Source organism: Tinamus guttatus, unplaced genomic scaffold (assembly GCF_059628265.1).
Source record: "Tinamus guttatus ecotype Peru unplaced genomic scaffold, ASM5962826v1 Tinamus_guttatus_pri_ptg000710l, whole genome shotgun sequence".
Lineage (NCBI taxonomy): Eukaryota > Metazoa > Chordata > Aves > Tinamiformes > Tinamidae > Tinamus > Tinamus guttatus.
In genome coordinates this window covers 3,383,305-3,395,125 of record NW_028289244.1, presented here as the reverse complement: position 1 = coordinate 3,395,125, position 11,821 = coordinate 3,383,305, and the positions used below count along the sequence as shown (strand labels likewise).

At 43.6% G+C, this 11,821-nt stretch overlaps 1 protein-coding gene across 1 annotated transcript in view; it reads right to left on the bottom strand.

Moving 5' to 3' along the window:
- Positions 1-674: 674 nt before the first annotated feature.
- Positions 675-11,821, bottom strand: part of SPOCK1 (SPARC (osteonectin), cwcv and kazal like domains proteoglycan 1) — a 245,896-nt gene continuing 234,749 nt past the window's right edge. The window contains exons 8-11 of the mRNA XM_088536865.1: positions 7,565-7,786; positions 6,157-6,219; positions 2,128-2,265; positions 675-1,099 (exon numbers count right to left, since the gene is read on the bottom strand). Coding sequence (XP_088392991.1) covers positions 909-1,099; positions 2,128-2,265; positions 6,157-6,219; positions 7,565-7,786 — 614 coding nt within the window. The 3' untranslated portion in view covers positions 675-908. The remainder of the gene's footprint in view (positions 1,100-2,127; positions 2,266-6,156; positions 6,220-7,564; positions 7,787-11,821) is intronic.

Sequence of the window (11,821 nt, the reverse complement as noted above, 5' to 3'; positions counted from 1 at the left end):
AAACAGCACACAAAAATGCCTCATAATTTTATCCACAGATTGCATTTAATCTTATTCTTCTCTTTTATGGGTTTGCATTAGAAGTGTGGAACTTCTTGTACATAGTGAGCAAGATGTGCCCCACTTTTGAAATACGACCACCTTGACTTGATATTTTAAAAGAGCCAAATAATATTAGCTGTTAAAAATAAAGCAGTGCTCACTCCCTGGCTTTGGAAGCAGGGGGACAAGGGCCGGGCAGCAGCTCGACACCGCGTCCCTGCAGCTCACGGTGCTGCGGCAGCTTTGCCAACCATTCTGCAGCTTTGCAAACTGCTCTACAGCTTTGCAAATTGGAGACTCTTGGAAAGATGGATGGGCAACGTTGTCTGGCCATGGGACAGGAGCTCCGCAGCTCTCCAGATCAAGCGCCTTTTAAACCTCTGACTTTTTTTTACTAACTGGTAACAGACAGACGACAAAAATGAGGCACCTTCCTTCTCCAAGAAAGAAAAATATCTGTTTCTGATATGCCCCAGGTAAGTATTTGTGACACAAGTTCTCTAAGGCTCGTTACATGGGGTGGGCCCCAAAGCCTCCCCCTGGTTTGCTGGGCCCCGTCTGCGCTTCGTCCTTCGCAGGGCACTAGCTGTGCAGGAGAGAACTGAGATGTGAAACCAAACTCATCACCCCTGTGGATAGAGCAAAAATCCCCCAAACCAACGGAACAAAACCTGTATTCCAAACAGTCCTGGTTGGAAAACAAAACCGAGACAAGACAAAAAATCTGTCTTCAAAATTAAATACACTATACAAAACCAAACTTAGAAGAGAGGGAATATTTGTGCCAGGTACTCTCAGATACAATTGCAGAGATATGACGTGACTTGCAATATTGTGCAAAACGTGAGTCCTCAGAATGGTGGGCACTACCATATATACCCAATTTCATCATCCTTATCATCATCTTCATCTTCATCATCTTCATTAGCTGCTCTTACATGAATCTTCAGTTTCCCTTCTTTGTCCTTTTTTTCTGTTTCAGGTTCCTCTTCCAAATCATCCAGCAATACAACAGATCCACCACTGCCAAAATCCCCTGAGGTTTCTTGCTCTTCTTCTGAAATAGGTAAGAGGGAATGGTCACTGTCCCACGCAATGCTCAACCTCCCCAATCAACGTCCATCACTACCCTTGCAGTTTAAGCTTCTGCCACTCACACTTCTTAAATTCATTGGTTCTGCTGTTCATGCAACAACAACATTCAAATTTCAGTTTTCATCCTGAACTGGGGTAAATATATCTTGCTTTATGATTAAAAAAATATTTGACTAAGAAGCTATGCATTCCCTGTCTCCTAGAGATGCAGATGATCTTTTCAGGAGTGAGCCAACTCTGCTCATATGCAGTTAGGCCACAAAATAATTATCCATTCACAAATGGATAAGACCAGGCTAAAAATAGCCCACAGATTGATTTTATCTGAGTGCTTAATGCACACTCCTGCAAAAGCACCTATTGAGCTCAAACACCTTCAGTGCAATTCTGGGCACCTCTAACCTTCCAACCTTCGCTTCTCCTACTCTTTCTGGAATAAGAAGAGCTGCATCCACAGCCATCACTAAAACATGCTGAGGGAATGCCACCTGAATCTTGTTTGTGCAGGTATAAATGCTAGGAGGTGATTTTACATACCAACATAATATGAAACTGTCAGTGTTTTCATCAGGCTTGGTTGTCAGTTTATAAAATTTTACCCAGTCAAGCCTTCCTACTTGGGAGTGACAATATTTCTGAAGGCCCTGCAAACATGGATTCCGGACCATACAGAATATATTTAATAATTATGCATAACAATCTCATATCCTTTAATAGCAACTACTACATTTTCCAAGCCAGTAGCAAAACCATCCTCTTATCAGTTATTGCCAATTTAATTCTGCTGTACAGCCACCGTCCAAAGGAACAGCATGTGTCACAAGGCCCCATTTGTGTTATGAATAGGAAAGCGCGCGAGCACTTCCAACACTGATAATTATGTTTTCCCCATTGCCACTTTTTGCTATCGTGCTTGATCTTACAGCAGTGGCAGGGCTTACAACAGTGCTAATCCGTGTGCTGTTGGAGCAGAAGCCCCTCGTTACTCACCACAACTGACTGCTCCTTGTTTTCTGGAGCCGGCGAGCTCGTTCCCGTACTTGTCGACGCACCAGCACTGCCCCGTGCTGCCGTGGCACTGGGTGGCTTTGTAGTACCCTTCCTCGTTGCAGCGGGGAATGAAAGCACCTGCATAAAACACACGGTGTGAGCGGGATCCGAGCGTCCTTGGGGACATGCAGCTAGACAGGGCATCCTGGACCCATCCTGGACCTGCAGCGGCGTGAGCGTCGTTATGATGTCCTGGGGCCAAATGGCCAAAAGCAGAAATTATACAAGGTATATTACATATTTCCTGGCCACTGCATATGGAGGGTGAAGGCATGCAGTGCTAAGCATAGGCTCGGTCTGTCCCTCAGTGATTCATTCTACCACAGCTCCCCTTTCCCATTTAACTCCTTACACATTTTCCTCCCAGCTGGAATCTTATCCAGAATGCCATTAATTTTGCATTTCACTTCTATTTGTGCTCCCTCAGTGTTATCACATAAGTCTTTCACCGATGTTGTATTTGCCCCTGGAAGGCATTTGCCCTCTGCTAGTCACGCGAAGCTCAAGAACAGCTCCAGACGTACTACAAGTTCCCCTGCAAAAAGCAGAGCTCATGCATGAGCTTCTTGGAGACAGGCACCCGGCACGGGAAGTCAATACCTCTTCTGATTCCAAGTCCTAGGATTTGTCTTACAATAAAACCCGTCCTGTTCAGCTGTTCAGAGTGTGGTTCCTGCTGCAGGTGACAAAGTTCTCCGGAGAAACCTGTGTTATTGGTGCCAGTGCCCTCAGCAGACACCACAGATATACTTCAATATGAAAATCCTTCTCATCCTTTGAGATGAGTTAGTTTTACTCCAGGGGAGGTCAGTACAGCCACTTTCCCTTCCTTGCCAATTGCCTCAGTTTGAAACATGGTGCAAAAACAACAACAACAAACTCATCCTTGCCTTAAAATATGGTCTCAAATGATTTCTGAGACAGTATTTTTCTTCTTTGTCAAAGGTACCTGTGATTTATTGGTTACACAGTACTTATTTTAACTAGTTCCATGTGTACAGCATCTCTTCAGATAGTCTGTGTGTCAAAGGGGTGCTCGCCACTACATTTCTCACAGAAAAAATGAATGAGAAAGTGCTGCCCAAATGTGGTGAAATTACTTATATAGCAGACATAAAAATGGAAATCAGTCAATCTCATTTACGTATCTATCTAGCTATATCTCTCCCTATATTTCTCTTTCTCTGTATCAATATATATATAAAATGAATCCTTGAGTTTCCAATTTCATCCTGCTGCAGATCTTGTCTGATGTTTAACTGCTGTTAACGTAGGTCTGGAAGATCAGAAATCTCAGTATATCAGCAGCAAGCTTCGTACAACTGGTCAGCTTTAGAGCCCACTTCACATGTTTGTGACTCCTAAGGACTCATTTTTATTATTTATCAAAAGTAGTTCTAATAATAATGTAGTGCTGCACAGCTCTACTGTTTTTGCAGGCTAATGCTCACTGTTTGGGATGTTATTACTGATTACAGAATATTTTTTCATGATTTTGCTCACACCTCCTCTCAGTTAAGCCTTCCAGGTGTTGGCCAGTCTATGCACAGTGGCAGTACAGGGCATACAGTAAATATGCATACATATATATGGGCTGTATATATATATATATATATATATATACACACACACACACACACACACACACATTCAGCCTCTGTATTTTAAACTGTCTCATCCTTTCTCTTTCCCTTAGGCAATGCAACCTTTCCTTTTTTGTAACAGGCCTTTTCACCTAGCTTCCCTGTGGTTCATGTATGGTATTAAACCGCTTTGCACCAGCTGTAAAAGCCATAGATTTAAAAAAATTATGGGCAGGCTCCCTGCCAGCATGACCAAGCACGGCTCCACTGGATTGAAAGGATTCACGTTCTGGGTCGCGGTGCAGAGGATGAGGAAGGGGGTCAGTTTGTGCCAATTTGTGTGTGCACATGCAATATGAGATAAATATTCAGCTTTAAATATTTAGCTACACACAGTAATGTGCCAGTACAGGGTGTTAGTCAAGAGAACAAGCTCTGGCAATCAAGTACCCCACAGCATGGGAATATTTCATGCCACTATTTGGTTTGGTTTCCTTTTATATGTAACAGCACCCTTCATAAGAAGACATGGGAAGAGTAGTTATACGCTAAGGACTGCAAAGCACCCAGGTAAAATCTAAAGGATTAAGTGCAGCCAGCCTGCAGCTTCCCATATTAGCTATTAGCTGACTTCACAGGGCTGATATTGAAGAAAATAGGGCTGGAAAGGGAAATTTATTATCGTAGTGATGTGGGAGAAACATCATCAGGCTGCACAGTTCTATGTCCTAAAAGCACACTCACTGCTGTTAATTGTACTCAAGATAAATCTGGTAGGAAATGATGAATAGTGCTGTTTACTTTTTAATTCAATCCCCTGGGATGCTCGAGTCTATTTGAAAGTCTCCAAACTCAACATATCTAATGGCAACAGCTTTGAAGTACTTCGTTGCAACTGTCATGCATTTTGAAAAATATATATAGAAAAAAAATATCAGAAGTCCTCATTTTTTATCAATGGATATGAGTTCACAGAAATCTTCTTCCGGAATGTAAATTTTGTGCTCTATATGTCAGGCAAGGAGCAGGAAAGAGAATAATTAAGCACTAGTTTCTCAGAAAATATTCATCTCTCTTCAATCTTTCTTGTTGCTACAAGCAGTGCTTCTGTCAGCTGTGCGTTCTCTCTTCTGTTTGCAGGATTTTGCAACTCAGCGAAGAGAAAGGACATTGTTTTCCCCTGTGTGAGTAGCAGTGAAATCAGATTAAAATCTCACAGACAGGTGTCATTACGCAGGCAGACTCTCAAGCGAGTGAGCGAACCAGAGAGTTCCTCCCTGTAAATTTTTCCAGCTGGTGGAACAACCTATGCCAGACGCTGATTTGTTGAGCTTAGCCTGTTTTATCCACTTTTTTAAGCAGTTGGCTGGAAGTTATTTGTGGTAAGGGACTATTCTTGCTGCTTTTTATGGTGTCATTTTAGTCCTGCTATTGCAACCAGATCCCAGTGCCATGTGGCAGAGCTGCCTGTATGTTGCACTACCTGCAATAGAGTCATTATTTTTCCCATGCACTACAAAAAAAAAAAAAAAAAAAAAAAAAAAAAAAAAGCACTTTTGTTTCAACCTAGGTCACATTTACGGCATATAGCAAATAACAGACAAGCATAAAATAAACACGGGGTAGCTAGAGCTAGCTCCTAGGACCTGTAGCTTTGGCAGCTCCGAAACACCTCACCTTTTAAGCAACCATCCTACAAATGAGTGATAGAGCTAAACCATAAACCTGGGACCTCTAAGTGTGCTTATAGTGACTTTGAACAAAGCAGTCCAGGTTTGGATGGTTTCCAAGGCGCTGCCTTCTGGGAATGGCAGGGTTTGGCAAAGATGAGTTTTGGAGAAGCTGTTTGCGAGGGTTGCTAATGAGTGTCCAGAATACACAGAACAAGGAGACTTCAGTGTGCGCTGATACACCTTGTGCGCCACGTACACCAACACACTGGGGCAGAAACGGCTCTACGATAACACCACAGAACCTCTAAGTACACACCAGGGTGCAATTTTAGGCTGCAGAATTAGCTGTATTAAAATAACCCAGTTTAACAACCTGATTTTTCAGCAATTAAATGGAACAATGCCATACGGGACATTATTCCACCTAGTTTTAGGTATCCTGTACATTACGAGATGAATCAGGTTGGGCCTCCAGTAGTTGAGAGACAGGCAGGCACTGTCACAGCTCCAGTGCACAGCAGCATCCTGCAGAGATGCTGAAAATGAGATGTGAATTGCTGCTTTCATTTCCTCGTCCTTGGTCCACGCTCTGTGGTGCCCACTCCGACTCCAAACATTACCCCTAATTGAAACCCTATTGCTGCACAGGAAGTTACAATAATCACAGAAGCTTTAATTAGTTGAGTAAATGAACGGCAAGCATCCGAACTTACCCAGCAGACTCTTCCCTCTACTTAGCTTTTGAATTCTATTCATTTCATTCTGGCAGGGAAGACCTGAAATATAAAGTATGGGAATCAGTTTCCAGATGGTGCAGGACAGGCTCTCTAATGACTGGCTTCACTATTGACATGAAACGTAGATGCCCGTACACCTGGGAATGGAACAGGCCCATATGCTGATACTGTTCTGCAAAACAAATTTGTGTCATTAGCTCCACTAATTAAAAAAAAAAATTGCAACAAGCTGTAGTTGAAAATACTGTTTTGGGGCCATTTTCATTGTTAGTTTCTCCTCTCTTTTCACTGAATGCATATGATGCCAGCTCGGTAATTTATGATTCGCTAATAGGCTAGTACCTTCATTAATAAGAAAACAAGATCTTAAGCTTTGTATTAGTGGTTCTAAAGTGTGTGTGTCAGCACTTTATATTTCTTTATATTAATCATTGAGGGATATTACGACAGTTCATCTGTGACCTTAAATACTCCTACAAAACGGCCTTTTATGCCAATGAAAGTTGGTTTAAAAAAAACAAACAAAAATATCTATCACCCAACTGACCTTAAGAGCCAATCAATCAAAATTTAAACACAAAGAGACCCAAGCAACTTTTTCTTTGACCCACCTCAGGCCCAGATATTGCCTATGTAACTGTAGAAGAAATAAACCAAAATGGACAGATGCTCTTGTTAAGCTAGAGGCAACACTCTGGAAAATATGATTGCTTGAAAATGCCAATCTGAAATAGCTGAACTATTAAAATTTTGAAACATTAATGTTAAACCAGCGATAATTTTGAAGATGCAGTGCCAATCAGGACCAGCAGTCCTGATTGTTTTGGGAGCAAAGCTCCAGTTTTAGGGCTTTTGGAGCAAAGCTCCAAGCTTATACCAGTGTTACCAGTTTGGGCAAATATTGGAATTAGTTTTGCAGAGAAACAAGCTGAGTGGTGTGTATGGAATGCCAAGATTTTCAGAGGCCCTGCTAACAACAGGCATCCAACTGGAGCACTTGAGCACATCTATATTGTTATCCTGCAGGTGGAGGAGCTGAAGGTCCCTAGTGCCTGTAGGCCATCCTTAGCACTTTGCCCAGCCCTGACCCATCTTCTTTAGGGCTCTATGGCACTTTGGCTGCTTTAAGACTTCTCCTTGTTCAGCTGAGTGTCTCCTTAATTAAATTAATATTTAAAAGGATTATTGTCATCCTTCCAGCGAGGATGGATATGCCTGGCTGGCATAAACACTAGTAACAAGCAATAGCAGGAATATGAAACCACTTAGCCCAAAATGCTGATTTTGCTTGTGCATTATTGAATGTGAATATCGAAAAATTACAGTGACCTCAGCAATTCCCACCATGGCATCACAGATCAGCCTGCGAAGCAGAACCACTCACCGGCGGGCTTCTGAAAGCAGTAGCACCACTCGTTGTTGGAAAGCTTCCCATCTTTGAAGGAGTCGCAGGAGTTGAAGAGAGGCTTGACGCAGGGCTCGTACTTATCCAGGTAAATGGCGCTGATCTCCGAGGGATCCAGCAGCAGGTCGTAGTTCATGTCCAGCTTGTTGAACATCCAGCCTAAGGAATCCTTACAGATGGGCAGGATGCTGGTGTCAAACCCTGGAAGAAGATGGGCAAACATCCCCATGTGAGTCACCGCACACCTTGCATGGGCATCACCATTCCTTGAAGGATACGAAAAAGAGCTCAAGCTTCACCTTGCTCGTGCTGCATGTCAAGTCCTGTTTCCAGACACTCTTCGTTCAAGGCACATCAAAGCCACTGCTGGATCCTGCTGCTGTCTCCAAGCTCTGCACTTACCTGCTATTTTAAGCATTAATCCAAGGGAGGGCAGCCAAGCCTTGTGCAGGGATGTCAGGGAGCACAGAGTCACCATCTGAAGGGTTAAATCTATAAAGGGTCATCCCAGCCCTGGCACACGCTTCTTTAAGAAGGGAAGAGGGTGACACCGTTTCCTGGGCCTGGTGGCAGCTCAGGCAGGGAGGAGGGGGATCATGCTGGACTTTTTATCGCATTTTTGTGCTGTTATCTCCACTAATGTTACCTAATCGCATTAGAGCACAGTGAAAAAGGTCACATGAATAGATGGAGGGAGGATGCTTGCTCGCCTTGTTGAAGGAAATAGCGCTATTTCCTTCAGTTATTTCCTTCAGTTGAAGGAGGCAGGCAGGCTTTGGTCAATGGGCAACCTCTTGTGGATTTAAGAGCCCTTGACTCTCCTTTCCATGGTGCAGGGCTGATATGGCATGGACAGGCCTTCTGTGCCTGAGTCCTCTCCATAGGGCAGATGCCCTCTCCAGGATGGTCCTCATGTCATGGTCCTGCTGCAAGGTCTCCCATGCAGCCAGTCCTGCAGAGCATGTGTTGCTGAGTCCACTGGCTGTCCACAGTCACCTTCCATCTGGTGATGGTGCCTAATGGGCAGGTAGACACAGAAAGTGGACCAGTTCATCCCCAGAGATCCCTTCTAACCTAAACCATCCTGTGGTGGCTCTGAGGGCGGATGCAGGGATCCAGGTCGGAGTCAAGGATCTGGCCTCGTTTGCAGCACATGAGGGGAGGTCAAGCAGCTCGTTGTGAATTAATGGCTCCTTTCCTGCAGTCTCCTGATAAATTTTCCTCCCCATTCAGTGCAATATGCTGGATGAAATAAAGCATGCGCTGCACTTCAGGGATGAATAATGTTTTTTTAGGTTAATAAGCTGAATTTTGAGCCTGGAGGAACCGGTGCAAGAGCAGCCTCCGAGAGATCTTTCCTGCATCTTTCTGTGCCTTCACTCAGCCCTGTAGCAACAGCGGCTGCCAGCGACGATGACAATTAGTGTCAACGTGGTGGTGGCCGCTCCGTGGCAGACACCTGCTCGCAAGGACCTGGACTGAGACCATCATGTTTCTCCTTCCATCTGACAGCTGCTCGGTGGCCTAAAGACTCTCCTTGGCTGCCAAGCGGGAAGGAATTCAAGCCAACGACCTACACGTGAAAGCCTCGATACCCCATTAATACCTAAAACGCTCCACTTCCACTGAATTGAAAGGGAATTAAATTAAAAAAAAAATTAAGTGAAACTCCTAATAAAAATACACAGACCTTCTGGCACACATTTTTTTTTTCTCCCTTCAAGATTTGACTTACATGAGTCAGATTTATTTTATTAAGGCATACTACAATTTAATCAACAGGGGAATAATTAACCTAATTTCCTCCGTCGCTTAAAATAAAAGGAGAACAAGAAATGTTCTGCAGAAAGGATCCTTTGTACTGCACAGATTGCTAGAAAGGGAAAAACAACTCCCACTCCAGTCAAAGAGACCATTCACATTCAATGCAGGAGTGTTATGAATTATTGACACCTAATTAGTGTTATTGTTTGCTTATTTCTAACATGTCCCTGAGTTGCTCATGGTAATATTATTTATTGAGGTGGCCTCAGTTGTACGAAGACTGTGGAAAACAGTTCCTGGCTGATGGTGCTTCGTTAGGGTCTGGCAGAGAGTGCAGCTCTGAGATCCGAAACACCGACGTCTTGCCCTCATCTCGTCCCTTTCAAAAGAGTTTTTTAAAAAACGAACGTCTTTTCTTCACCTGGGGGTGAACTTAATACATTCAAAAAGCTTATTTACACTCACAGTAGCGTCTTGAAAATTTAATGTAGCATAGAAAAAAATCTCTGCTGGAACACCTTCTCCAGACAGCTGATGTGTCCCAGGCATCTTAGTCATCACTTCCCACCATCTGTTCCCTTTTACTGCCACAGGGGCATACCCCAAATGGATTACTTTGAGGCTGCATATGCTTTTTAAGGCACTACAGGCATGACCAAACCCGTTTGGTTTAATGAAGCGATCAGCCTGGTGAGGAGGGGAACGCACGCAGAGCAATAACAGGAGCGATGGTTCGTCAGCGCATGCTTCCAGCGCTGCGGGTGTCCTGCTTGCTGGGATTCACACAAGTATTTTTTTTCAGTTTGGGTCTGTGAACTTTGCTTTGAATTTTGAGCCCCATTTAAGATGTCTTTTATTCTCACAAATGTTTGAAGTGAGAGGAAGCCAAATCCTGCTGTTCTTACTCAATGTGTGTTTCCAGTGCTACTAGAGAGAGAAACGGGGCTGCAGAACTTGGCACATGCGGATTAATTCACGAGTAGTGATGCGATCTCTTGAAAAGGAAAACAAGCCCAAGTTTTGTGGCATGTGGTAAAGATTTAAGCATCTTAATTCATAAAGTTTCTTTTTTTTTCCTCGACACATAAGAAAACAAGAATATGTGCCAAACTAAGTCAACAGTCTAAAAATGAACATTGTTGAGATCAAGTGTTTAAGATCATCAAGGCAGCCTTTCATATAAAAGCTGCCAGGAATCAAACTAAGCTAAAAAGAGATAACAGCTCCTCTGTGAATCAGAGCAAACACTGAAGAATTACCAGAAATGCTTTTCTCACTGAAATTGGTTCAACAAAAAAAAATCCTTGAGGAATCAATTCTGTCTTTGGCCTTTGACTAAGCTCTTCAGGAGGAGCATAGGGAACATCTTCTTGACATGTCGTTGAAGGCCCAAAGGACTTCAGACAAAGTTTTCTGTCCCTGGAGTTTCCTGCGAGGAGGCCTGAAATGAATTCACGTCTTGAAGCCCTGATTAGCTGGATGCCCAGCTGCCTTTTTTGCGCCACTGTTCAGCGTTGTTTGCAAGATAAGAATACTTTTTTCAGAGGGCTGTTCAAGAGAAAAATGGGCTATACTGCTTCAAAGACTTTGCTGAAAATAAATCACTATTGGAAGTGGCTAAATAGCTAAAGAAACTAGCCACTGGCATCAAAAGAGAAGGAAAAGAGAGCAGCTGATTGAAGCCTTTAATGTTTGGTTGTGTGGACCCAGGCTTGAATTAGGGCAGCAAAGCGGAGGCAAGTCACACACCTGGGTAAAACTCGAGCATCCCTCTTTGCAAAGCAGAGGCCTATGTATTTTGGGACACACTATTTAAGACGATTAATGACTCCTTATGGAAAATAAGTTTGTATCAGCTCTCTGATGAGCATAACCTCCTTTGAGCTGTCATCTGAGTCCTTCCCCTCCCTGACATCAGAATCAGTCATATTGGTTCAACCCACAGAGAGTAAATGTCCTCTAAACTACTTTTTTCTAAGCATAAACGGAAGCTTAGAAGGTGTTATTAAATACCTGGAACACAACAGACAAGTCTGCCTTTTCTCTGTGTGTGCAATTCCAACTTTCTGCACCTAAATTTACCTAATCCAGCTCTGTGACTGGGGCAAGTATATTTTCATTATTCTTCTTCTTATACAGCTTGTTGAATAGAAATCACAAGAAAAAGTCTAAGTGAGTCTTGCAACACTGGCCCAATTTCCCCTGTGCCTCTACGCCCTGGTCTTGGCTGATGCTGCTGAGGTTGGGGTCCATCCCCAGTAGATGCAGATGTGGATGCAGCTGCCCTGCTTTGCACCCTGCTCATGGTGCGTAGCTGTATGGACATGAACCTTGTCACGCCGTGTAACCTCAGCACTCGGGGCAAGTCCCGGACTGGTTTTACTTACAAACTTAGATGTGGCCTCCACGGCCTTCAGACCGAGCGATTTCCTTGCCGAATTGGAACGGTCTCACTGTGTCGCGCTGCTGGTT